The sequence below is a fragment of the Patagioenas fasciata genome, chromosome 13 (genome assembly GCF_037038585.1).
Source record: "Patagioenas fasciata isolate bPatFas1 chromosome 13, bPatFas1.hap1, whole genome shotgun sequence".
Taxonomy (NCBI): domain Eukaryota; kingdom Metazoa; phylum Chordata; class Aves; order Columbiformes; family Columbidae; genus Patagioenas; species Patagioenas fasciata.
Genome location: NC_092532.1, coordinates 14,436,311 through 14,448,552, shown reverse-complemented (window position 1 = coordinate 14,448,552; position 12,242 = coordinate 14,436,311). Strand labels below are relative to the sequence as shown.

General features: G+C 46.4%; 1 protein-coding gene across 1 annotated transcript in view; it reads right to left on the bottom strand.

Annotated features, from left to right (window-relative positions):
* CFDP1 (craniofacial development protein 1) overlaps nucleotides 1–11,995 on the bottom strand; it is a 64,095-nt gene extending 52,100 nt beyond the window's left edge. Inside the window, exons 1-4 of the mRNA XM_065848140.2 lie at nucleotides 11,839–11,995; nucleotides 11,661–11,763; nucleotides 10,874–11,096; nucleotides 10,184–10,299 (exon numbers count right to left, since the gene is read on the bottom strand). Coding sequence (XP_065704212.1) covers nucleotides 10,184–10,299; nucleotides 10,874–11,096; nucleotides 11,661–11,763; nucleotides 11,839–11,929 — 533 coding nt within the window. The 5' untranslated portion in view covers nucleotides 11,930–11,995. The remainder of the gene's footprint in view (nucleotides 1–10,183; nucleotides 10,300–10,873; nucleotides 11,097–11,660; nucleotides 11,764–11,838) is intronic.
* Nucleotides 11,996–12,242: the final 247 nt, after the last annotated feature.

Below are 12,242 nucleotides of genomic sequence, written 5' to 3'. Positions count from 1 at the left end.
TACGTGTGATCAGCACAGTCCTCTGACCCTGTTAGCCACAACTTCCAAGTACCCCAAAAGCAAGACAGATCCCTGCAACCCCACAGCTCCTGTGAAGTGGTGCAATGTTCACGTTACAGGTCTGTTCTCACGCCAAGGTAAGGAGTATTGTACATCTCAAGAGCCAGGGGCTCCAAATTCATTTACAGCTATGAACACACTGGACACAAAGGTCACACAGATCACAACGGAGCCAACACACACTGCAAAGCAAAAGCATCCCCATGGGGAAAAGGCCAGGCTAAGCTTGACTTGGTTTGTAATGTGTTAATGAGATAGTAAGGCAGAGAACAGCTTTGCCTTCCCTCCAGGCTAACACAGAAACCCTCCTGCTTCAGAATCTCTTAGTTACAAAAAAAAAAAAAAATTAATCCATTTCACAAGCTGCATTTTCTGGCAGGGGAAACCCCAGGCCCGAGGGCTGCAAATCAGACTCTGCCAGCACCTCACCAGACATCAAAAGCCCCTTTCTGAGCCTGGAGCTGTCAGGAACGAGGCAGCAGTTTGGAAGCAAGGGAAGCAGCAAAACACTGGGACTGGATCTGAGACTGCTGTGATGAAGGCACGAGTAGAGGGACAAAAGATCCCCTTACCAACAGCAAAAGAGCTCCTGTGAGACCTGAATAGGTCACTAAGCACCTTCTCTTTCCAGATTTTAAAGTCAGGAAATTATCTGAGAACCAGGTACAGAAACAAAGTCTCCTCCCTTACCTACTGGGGAAGGGTGGGAGTGTTGTTTAAGTGTTTCCACACTAACTACACACAACACAGGCAGAAAACATTTGGAAGAACGCAGTTGGTCACCCAGTTCCCAAAGCTGATGCAGCACCCAGATATCACAGGTTTGACAGTCCTAGAAATGCCCAAGTGAATCTGATGGTCAATCCATCATCTCGGAGATGCTTTGAGGCTCCTCCCACCTTTGGAGACACCACCTGAGCCTTCATCACACTGATTACCAGCAAAACACATACAAATGAAACCAGCACACATCAATTATTTCCTTAAAAGCATCAAGCCATATTAGAGGCATAAGTTGGCTTTCAGGTGGACATCTGCTCGGTTGCTTTGGGATTTTCGAAAGCCTGGTAAGATAAAGGAAGACAAGAGAAATCAGCACATTGGTAAATGCCAGATAATGCCCTGGCCAAGCTGGCACTACTGTGCCAGTCACAGCCCCTCCGTGCTGCACTTTCCCCATCCAAGCAGAAGCCTCATCTGCACATCTACTAAGGAAAACCCTGAACAGGAGCTGTTCGTTAGGCCATTTTCCTTCTCAAAGCACACAAAGCAGACCATAATACGATTTACTTCAGAACCAAGTGCTCCGGCTTAGAGTTCTGGTGAGGTTTGTCACACTGTTTATGAAGTTTTAGTTTCTGCAGCGGCCTTTGAGAAAGGCAAATGCCCAGCAAGCAAAGCAGCACACAGCATCGCTCCTGCTCACACTAATGACTCATCTCTGGGCCACCGTGTGCCCATCAGCATTGTATGACATCAGGATACCCCAAGGGAATTCTGAAGCATGAGGGAATGGATGCGCACAGAGGAAAGGTTATCAAAACATGCCCCTGAGACCCTTTCATTCTCAACATCTTTTGAAAGGTAACGTATTTTCATTTATTGGCTTAAAATTAAAAAAAATAAAATTAATCAATAGCTGTTTTTTAAATTGGAAAAAGCCAATACAAACTGCAGATAACCGAGGCGTGATCTGACCTCTAAGAATAACAACTGCACAAAGACAGGAGCAGGCTGTTGCCTACAATCCATTATGCTAAGATCAGCATTTTGCAACCAGTCACTTGTTGGACTGTCACCTCTACACAGCAGTCACATTGATATTCCACGTAATTCTGGATGGTTTGATTTGTTTTACGGGCCCAAGGCATCATCCCCAGGCTCCTACTGCTCAGATTAAATTACTGGAGAAATCTCAAAAACCTTGGCTTTTGCACCGTGCAATCCTCACCAAGGAAGCGGAATGTCAATGGAGAGCAGCTAGAATACATTTCTCTAGAATGCCTTAGCCAAGGACTGAGGATAAAACCCTATGAACATGAAGCATCACCAGTCACAGAATCATAGAATCATTTTGGTTTGAAAAGACCTTTAAAATCATTCAGTACAACCATTAACCCAGCACTGCCATGAAACAAAAGTCCTCTGAGAGGCTGAGCTTTGGAGTGGCTTTTCAAGGGGCTACTGGAATTAATTGTCTTACTTTTCCTAACGCTTCCTTGCTGTAGTCAAAGCCAGCGCAAAAAGCACACCAAATGTGACGAGTGGTTTATTCTGCCCCTATTAGTTCAGTTCATTGCTTTCCATATCCAATCTGACAACACCCACCTACCTCATCTGGTGGAAGCTGTGTATCACTTGCTATCCACACCGAAAAAAGGCAAGGCTTTCCAAATATAAGGCTTCAGGACATAGATTCTGGTAATGCTCCCTGTCTTCTCACTCACATGTATAACCAATACAGCAAAGGCTTTTGCAAAAAAAGCACAAACAGAACATGTCACACATATACCAGCCTTGAGCAGACATGCACCACACTACCTACAACATCAATAACAGATACACACCCAAACTACTGATCTTTCTCCTGATTTTAAAAGAAACCATCCTTCACTCAGCATTGTGCAAAACCCCATGAGCACAAAACAAATGACCAAGATTCACACTCTGCAAGAAGTGTGAGTGTGCTGCCAATCCCTTGCTATTATTCATCTGCTGAGTCTCCTGAAAAGCATCACAAGGTGAGGAGAGAGTTAATAGTATTCCATGTTCTCTCAGTGCTAATTAACCTAACACATCTGACTGAGCCATGCTGAGACCACAGAGTAAGAATGCAGATGGACAATTACACGTTTTTAAAGTTGCTCTCTGCACCAGCTCTAAACCCTGAGACTTGTGGGAGTAAACTCCCAGCTCCTTTTTCCCCTTCCTCTTGAAATACACCAACTCAGCCTTCTCATTCTCTCCACTCCTGTTCAATGCTTGCCAGGACAAAACAGAAGCAGCAGCTATTGCTCGCACAGCTACTTTAACTATCTTCAAAGCAAAGCAATAAAATAGGTGGTAGTCCCCCAAATTTCTTGGCTTACACCCTCTTTATTTCCCAACTTTCTCACATTCAATCAGTCTCAGTTGTCATGCAAGGAGCAGAAAGGACATATCACAGCTGCTGAGAAGGAAATCAGAGGCTGAACAAGGACTTTGGAAAGCTCAGGCTGTTCTCAGGTATCTAATCTGCTTCTCCTGCAGCAGTTTCCCCTGCTCTCTCCTGAAAAGGGTTGGGATCAAGGGGCTGAAGCTCGGGAAGAAACAGTGAGCAGCCTAGGACATAGGTGTCTATTCAACAAGGACACAGATGAGTTAAGATTAAAAAAAGAAAACCAGTATTTCTGTAATGAGAGGCATCATGAAGAAATCCCCAAGAAGCAGCAGTGTTCAGCTGCTGGGAACTGAATTATCAGCTCTGCTGCGCACAGCTCAGCACTTCTCCCTACCGGGAGGGAATAAATCAGCCCCTAACCAGCTCTGCATGGCTGTCCCGAGCAGCTCACCAAGGTGAAGAGCCCAGCAGCACAGCTGACACCAGACTGGGCTCAGACGTCACCACTCCACTCAGTCAGGCCTAAGTTGAGGGACACATTGACCTTGATGACTTCATGAGACAACAAAAAAAGAAACTGGCCACGGCCCTGCCTGCACAATTCCCATTGTCATGAGAGTTCTTGTGCAAAGGAGATCTGCACTACTACCTGAGAAAGGGCTTTTATTAGTGCAGGCAAACCTCCTGGTGAGAACCTGCCCTCAGCCACCTCGCTTCACCTTTGCTCCTGCTTCTGCTCAAAAGGTCATGAATTTCAGCACCAAAACCCACTCATCCAGCTTCAGGTCCAGCTTAAGGTCCTTAACTTCCAACTTAAGAACAGTCTCCTCTGAATAGTATTTTTTTCTTGAATCCTTCAGGTAGGCTGAAAACATGTGAAAGAGCAACATAGAATAAGTAATGAGATTTTTGTTTTAGGCTGTTTGTTTGTTTTTTTTCCAGAAACATCCTAAATGATAACCATTTACAAACAGTAACGGATGAAAATCAGGTTCTCTTTCACCCCACGCTTCAACTGTGGCAGATGAAATATCAGCTTCAACCAGTACAAACCCCAGTAATTACTACAATGATTTAAGTTTATAACTATTTGGTTATTGATCAGATACTTTATGTACCTCTTTAAAGCTTTGTATTTTGCTTTTAAGATGCAACAGCAGCACTGTGAACCATCATTTTCCCTGACCCAGAATGCAAGTTGTCTCTCAACTCTGCTCAGCACTCATAGCCAGCACAAAATGTTTTTTTTTGCAGCACGGTGGATGCACAAATAAGAATCAGTCATATTGTGGCAGACCAGAGGCTACTCGAAGTCCCAAATCCAGTCTCCTACAAGAATCAACAGCCCTTATCCAGAGGTGGAGTTGACATCTCATGTGTAACAGCCCAAATTTTTATGACATGAGTTTGCCCAGTTCTCTCTACAAAACTATATGAACTTTAAAGTATTCATTATATCCGGCAGCACGACACTGTTCATTATCCTGTATGTTTGACACCGGCCTTTCCCAATTTGATTTTGTACAAACAATGCCTGGGTGAAGCTTGAATCCCTGGTGTCCCGAGCCATGAGATCCAGGAGTCCCAGTGAATCAGTGGGTGTCATCAACTCCGGCATGCCTCAGTTTTCATATTCCCAAAGGGGGAATAGCAGCACTTCTTTAAAAAGCATTTTGAGATACATGGACAGAAAGTTCTGCAGAAAACCTAACGATTTTCCCTCTTTACATTCATAAAGCCTTCAAGGACTTCAAGCACATCAGAGAGCTTTCTGAACCTTTGTATATGCCTCTGGACTAAATGCCTTATTAAAACCCACCTAAAAAGCAATATAAAAGCAAACAATATCTGTGGAATTGGGTCATCATCTATCCTTTGAAGTGAGGAAAAAAAGACCACCGTAAGTCAGACAGTTTTCATGGCTGTGAAATTAAGCTGAGAGCTCTCCCAGTGGGCATTCCAGCACTGAGACAAAGCAACAGTAAGCTTTAATCAGGCAAACATCGAGGAACACTTTCATAAGCAGCCTGAATTAATCAGGAAACAGGCACTTAAGAAGTAGATAAAGATTACGAGCTCAACCTCAAATGAGCTTCAGTCAAACTCAGAAGAATCTCACCCATCCGCTCAGCCTTCAAATATGAAAGTAGCTGAAGAGTCCACTGGACAAACATTAACCCGTTGTGCCAGGTCCTAGGTAAACCCCCAGCTCCCTGGCTGTAAATGCTTCAGGTTCAGGGCTCTGTGATCTGGCAATTTCTGACACATCACTAAGAATGATGCCTTCAGTGCTTATCAGCTGCTCAGCAGGAAGACGACATGCAACATGCAAGAAAGTACCAGTTGGCTCTTTGGACTCACTTATCCCAGCATCTAGACAGCAGAAGGGAGCTCACACTGCAGACACAGAGATGGGATCTGGAAACCTCTTCCTGAAACATTTCTATGTGTATCCAGGCCCAGCATGCTGCCAGCAGCCACACAGCTTGCATGACAATTCTGGCCCCAGATGTGGTGAGAAGCCAAGAATTCCTCACATCGCAGGAACACCTGCCAGACACGGGAGAGCGCTGAAAGAAACAGGTTCAGAGTGTGCAAGCACAGGAAAGAAGTTCAAGAAAAGAACTCAAGGGTTATAGCAAAATCCAGTCTGCAAGTTCTCCAGATGTCAGGAGCAATCACGTCCGAGAAGTTTGCTCTTTGGTACCTACCAGTGGTGAGGACAGGGCAGGAAGGGATCACAGTGCTGAAGGTCTGAGACCATCATCCAGCCTGCTGGGAGTCTCTGGATCCCAAAAACTGGCACTCCTGGAGACGACAGTCTTGTGGAAAGGTAAAGGGAGCTGTGACATGAACACTCCGGCAGATTTCAGGAACAGAGCAGGGCTCTCCCCAGTGACAGACAGACAGAGGAGCCTGGCTACGGCCTTGCTTTGGCTTGGCTGCTTTGTTCACACACAGGGGGAAGCGGGCGAGGGTCGTTGAAGCAGCACAAGCCACAGTTTTGCCAGCACAACACAACACAACACTATCGGCACAGCAACTCTGTACCACCAGAAAGCATTCCCATCAGAAGAATAACACGAGCGTGTGAAGTTTTGGATTTAAATTACACAAACAAAGCACACATGCACAGAAATATGAAGCTTCTAGTTTTGAGTCCTTTAGTTGGAATTTGCAATGTATGAACAACATGGGGTGTCAAATGCAGGCCTCCCATTCATGAATTAGCCTCTAAGCCAGACACCAGCACACCTCTCAGCTTCCTTGTGCTTCCCACAAGCCAAATGAAGGTACACAGTAATGTTTCAACCTAAAACCTACTCCCACTAGCATTCAATGACCTGAGTTTAGAGTTAGGTTAATGGTTGGACTCTATCTCGAGGCTCTCTTCCAACTACAATGATTCTATGATTTTGCTCTTCCCTCACATGTTGTTATGCTGCCATTGACACCACAGGGCTGGATCAGCTGATGTGTGTGAGCTGCATTCTGCTGTGGTCCTGGATGGACACAAAGTCAATTTTCATGGAAGGAACACAGAAGAACCATTTTGATACAGTGAGCACAGCAGCAGTTTAAAGAAAGCCAAGAGCCAAAGTAGTTTGGATTGTCAAAGAGAAAACAAGCCCCATCATACAGTAACCACATTTTACAACAGATAAGCCTTCGCACCAGGGATGCGACTCCCTATTAATGCAACCACATGTCCTGCATCGTGAGGCAAGTGCATAAACCTGAGGTTTCAAAGGGGCTTCAATCTCCTCTGCCAGTGAGAAATTACTTGAACTTCCATTTAGACAGTGAACTGCCTTTGCAAATTGCTCCCACTGCCCTCAATTACAGCCATTTGGGTGACAGTCACCTGCTGCGCCAAATCTATTTAACACCATGGTGGAATGAAAAGACAGCAGTGTTACCACTGGAAAACACAGAAATCAGCCAAAGGTTGTTTCTAGTTCCAGGATTCAACAGCGCTGATTCTACAAGGTAATATCAAATCATGCATTTAATAATTTGATTTAATTCTTTATTTGGTAACTGGTAATTTGTAATACTCTGAAACTAAAGTTCAGCATTAACAACTGATACAAGCACAAACTAATCAAAATGGACATTAAGTGCAACAATAACCTACAGGGGAGTTGACAGCTTCAAGAGGAAGGTCTTTTGCTACTCTAGCACAGCCCTGTAGCTGGAGATTTCCTTCAGAAGGCTTCTGCTACTCCAATCATGCAAGACAGATTATATCATCTTCTTACAGGAGAAAATAAATCATTCTGCAACATGAGATCAGGGCTAAATGATCTTCTGTTAAGAGCTTCAGTGAGCAGACTGCCGAAATTTGTGCCTTGAATCTATCAGTGCTTAAATACTGATCTAAATTCTTCTCAAGCTTTCAAAAGAACAACGCTCAAAAGTAGCCTCAAACCATTTAGAAAGGAAAGCAGCAGAGACAGCTCTCTCATTTCAGTTCTTTTCAGTCCAGAAATGCGCACACACACACAACTACCGTGTGTTGGCCTTTATAACCAACAATTTGCCAGCTGCTTCCTCAGGCAAGGAAGTCAGCATTTGGTATTCCAAGCATTTGCAGACGTTAGGATTGTGCAAAGACAATCTCCTGCTCTTCTAAAGCAAAAGCAGCACCCTGGCCCTCACCTTCTGCCGTTACAGGAAAGTACCAGCAGCTGTAAGCAGCAATAACTCCTTAGATCCTACCCACAGCCAACAGTGTAATGCATTTAGAGATGTAAGATGTAGCAAACAACACAAACGCTTCAGCTTTGAATATCACAAAAAAACAATCTAGGGGGAAAAAAAACACTGAAGGATTTTTCTGTCATCAAAGAGCTAGAGAAAATAGCATGTTGTAACTCTGGCACAAGCAGAAAACAGCCCTCCAGACCTCACTCCAAACTTTCTGTTACTGTATCAACAGGTTACAGTCAGCATCTGCTGTGAGCAAAACATACGCTGGCCTTGGTGGTTCTCAGGATTAGTGTCTCATTGTTGCCCAGGCTCCAGCTTTTGCCTATTTGACCACTATTTAGTAGAAACTTGTATTGATTCCTTTTCAGGTCTCCAAAGGAAACAGTACTGAGCAGTACAAAAGACAATAGAAAAGCAACTGGTGCAGATGAAGATGCCTTTATCTAACTTAGCTACGGCTATAAAAAATTACAGATAAGATACTGATGTCAAAAGTACAAACTTAGAAGCCCTGGACAAGTTCTGTTCACATAAGGCAAGCCGCTATTTGAAGGACAGAAAGTTTCCCTGACCTATCCAACTAATATTACTAAATAAAAGCAAGAGCAGCACTGGTAAAGCTAATCTGTAACTGCCACCCAAAAATCAGACCAACACCTGAGTAATGATATGCTTAAATCACGATGATCTGGGCCTTCTTTTCATAGAGACAAGTAAACAAGAAGCTCCAAGGCAGATGTTTTCAGTAGCTCCGTAATTTAAAGGGTCCTGTACATGACAAAAAAATGCACCAAAAAAAATCCCTTCCATAACTGGAAGACTTATGTTCTCAAGTAAGCCTACAATGCAAGATTCCCTGTAAATCAACCTCTTCTTTCAAGCCAAACACTTCTGTGTTGGTGTTCAGACACAATACTCAGCTACAACACAGACATGTCCAGACTCCAAATAAGATTGCGTGCTGATTTCGTGCAACCCCAAAGCACCTGGAAGGCAGTTCTGCCATTTGCCATCCAGGGATACATCAGAACCCAAGAGACTTTTGTGTGACAGCCCTGCGATCCTACAGTTTCAGCTACTCTCACCTGGTAGGACATCACATTTGAATCAGATTAAAATAAATACATAAATAAATAAATAAATAAATAAATAAATCAGGGACAAACAAGCTGTCAGCTAAGGAGGGAACTCCATATCAAAAGACAACATTTCTGTCTGTATTTCTGCTACAGATTTTTATCCGTCCAAGGGAAAGATTCAGCTTTTCTTTCGTAGAAAGGGTACGATGGATTCTCTCTCTCAGAAAAGCTGCAGCGGTCCAGTTCTTTGCCATTTCACCAGTGAATGAAGGGTATTCCTACAGCCTGGACCGTGCAGGGAAATAAGGAAGTCGCTACTATGACTCGTGGTTCTCAGGTTTTTCAAGCAGCAGCACTGACATGAAAAGCAAGAGCAGCGGAAACCCCTGCTCTGCTCCCTTCTCCAGATTTTGGCAGCGTGGGTGTTACTGCTGGGAGCTGCTGCCCTCTGCTGTCACAAAAAGTAGAGGCGAAGTTCTCGAACGAAAAAAACAGGTTTACAGCTACATATTAAAAAAAATACACCACAGTAATAACCACCAGGTCTCAGTGTATTCACATTTCAAGTGGGTTCACCGAGGCCTCTCAGTTCTGGTCTTACACATCTATAAAACACCTGCTTCTTTTTGAAGTACATCCCCAGAGGCACCTTGCAAGACAAACGTGGCCTAAAGGATGATTTTACCTAGTCCATCACCTTTGTTTCTGCTGTTTCAGAGATAAAAAGAGTCAGCTATTAGTCCATTTAGCAAAACCCCTCTTACTGTCTGCAGATCTTTGTAGTGGACACCAAGGAAAGCGCCAGCAAATACCCTGCCCTGAACACAAGACTTGGACTAGACTGAAGGAATAAAATGCATTATTGTCATCCCCGGGGGGCCATGTGTGGGGTTCTCTCCTCTCAGCCTTCACAGTGGTAGTGCCACCAGGAAGCTTTGTCAACCATTTTAAACACTGTCCAGATGGGGAAGACTAAGTGAATTTGCAGGCTTATTTTGAAGTTGAGCAAAGACCAAGGTCTGCATATAAGGATACTCTGCAGCCCTCGGGCAGAAAAATCTCAGTCTTGTTTTCCTTGAGGTCTGTGTGTGCTCATGATTTAAAAGAAAAAAGGCACATAAAGGAAAAAGGAGAAGATACACCCGGCTTCACAGCACAGCTCCAGCCTGCCTGCAAAGAGCAGCACCCAACTGGCACCGAGCCCGCAGACGTGTCACACCTGTCAACTTACCTGACCTCCTCACCAGCAAAATCAAACACTTTGGTGATTGTCACTTTTCCTGAATCTTTCGGCTTCTCAGACTCTTTCGGTTTCTCCTGAAGCTTGTTCCCACTCTTTTCTTCAGCCTACAAAACATACAAAGGAGAAACCAAAACAATGCATCTGTGGATTCATTCTTTTCACAAATATCCATTCCAACATGCAGCATCTTCCAGATGCCATCACAGCAGGAGGATGAAGGAGAAAGCACAGATGTCAGCACAGGTCTCTTCTGCTTCCCCACTTACACACACAGAGTCTTCCCCTTTTCTGAGCTCCAGGAAAGGCACAAGCCTCAGGGCAGAGCTGCACTCACAAGCACAACTCAGATCCAAGCTTGTTGAACTGCTCCTGTGCCACAAGGAGGAGGCAGGATCAGGCAGAGAAGCCAACAGGGCTCCATAGAACACTATGAGATGCTGAAAAGCAGCTCCAAGAGCAGTACTGCCAGACCACAGACCTCCTCAGCTGGAAGGAAACCTGGAGCTTACAGTTTGCCCTGGGGTGGGGCTCCAGGCTGACAGAACAGATGGGGCAGGGGTAAACTCAACCTCTTCCCAGCTCTGACGGACACTGGGCACCAGCCAGAACCAGCGTTGTGGGCCATAAAGCTCGAGGCCCTTCCCACACCCCCGGGGTGAAGGTCCCAGCCCCTGTTACCTTCTTTGCCTGTGTCACTTGCGTGGCAGCTGCCGCTTTGGGTTTCTGTCCCACATCACTAAGGAAACTAGCCCAAAGAGCATCCTCTTTTTTCTTTTCTTCTTCTTCTCTCTTTCTTTCCATCTGCTCTACATTATCCACTTCCTCTTCCTCTTCATTCTGCTGAGCCTTTTCTTCCTCTTTTTCATCTGGCTCTAGCAGCAAACCCCCTTTCTTCCTTTTCCTGGGAGAAGATGACAAAAAAAAAAAAAAGGGAATGTACTGAGGTGCTGAAGCACTATTCCAGAACTGAACTGTGAGCATGAGTGAAGAAACACGGCATTTCGTATTCTCACTAAAACATTCTACCTGGGAGGTTTCCCCTAATCTTGAGGGCAAAGCTACTTAATTAAAAGATGATGCTGTTGAGGAAACACGGTGACACTGAAGCAGACAGGCCCTGACACGGGCTGTCACCTGTGTGCATGTGTCTGTACATACAGAATGGACTCAGGGATACTGCAGGAACCGGGAGGGAGGGAGAACTTGGGCAGGACAGGAACCGGCTTGAAATAAACTGTGCGTATGAGGCACCGGAAAGTGTTTTGTACTTAAAAGGCTCATTAAAAGGAAAATAACCGGCTCCCGGGGAGGGCTGCTGGCACAGGGATCTCTGACGCTAAACCAGAACAACGAAAAGTGTTTCTCAGCCCCTCGCTGAACGAGCGCGGGCGGAGGCGGCTCCGGGACGGGCCCAGGCGGGCTCTCCCACCCGGGCACCGCGGGCGGCTCCGGTAACGGCCGGTACCTGCTGGCGGGGCGGCGGGAGCTCCTCCTGGCGCGGGGCCGCGGGCTGTCCTCCGGCTCCTCCCGCACCAGCTCGCTCACGTCGTCCTCGCTGTACTCGGCACCTGCAAGCACAGCCGGTCAGCACCGGGACCGGCACCGGAACCGTGCCCCCCCCGCCCCGGCCCGCCACCGCTCACCCGAAGGCACGTAGTCCTCGTCCTCGGCCGAGGAGTACTCCTCCGAGCCCGACATGCTGCCGGACCCGCTGCCAGACCCGCTACCGGACATGGTGCCGGACCCGCCGCTGCCGCTGCCGCCGCTGCCGCTGCCGCCGCCTCACGCCCGCCCGCCACGACCTAGAGTGTCGCCGCCGCGGCCTAGAGTGTCGCCGCCTCAGCCGGGGCGCCCCCTAGTGGGCTGAAAGACGACTGAGCCTCTGTAGGCGGCACCGAGCACTGGGAACAGTAAAGAGAGTGCGACCAGGAGGCTAGAGCGCCCCCCAAACCAATAGCACCACCCCGCGCGCCGACGGGAGCTTCCGTTGCCAGGGTGCTCCCGGCATCCTTTGCGGCCGACCGCCGTTCCCATGGCAGCGTGGGGG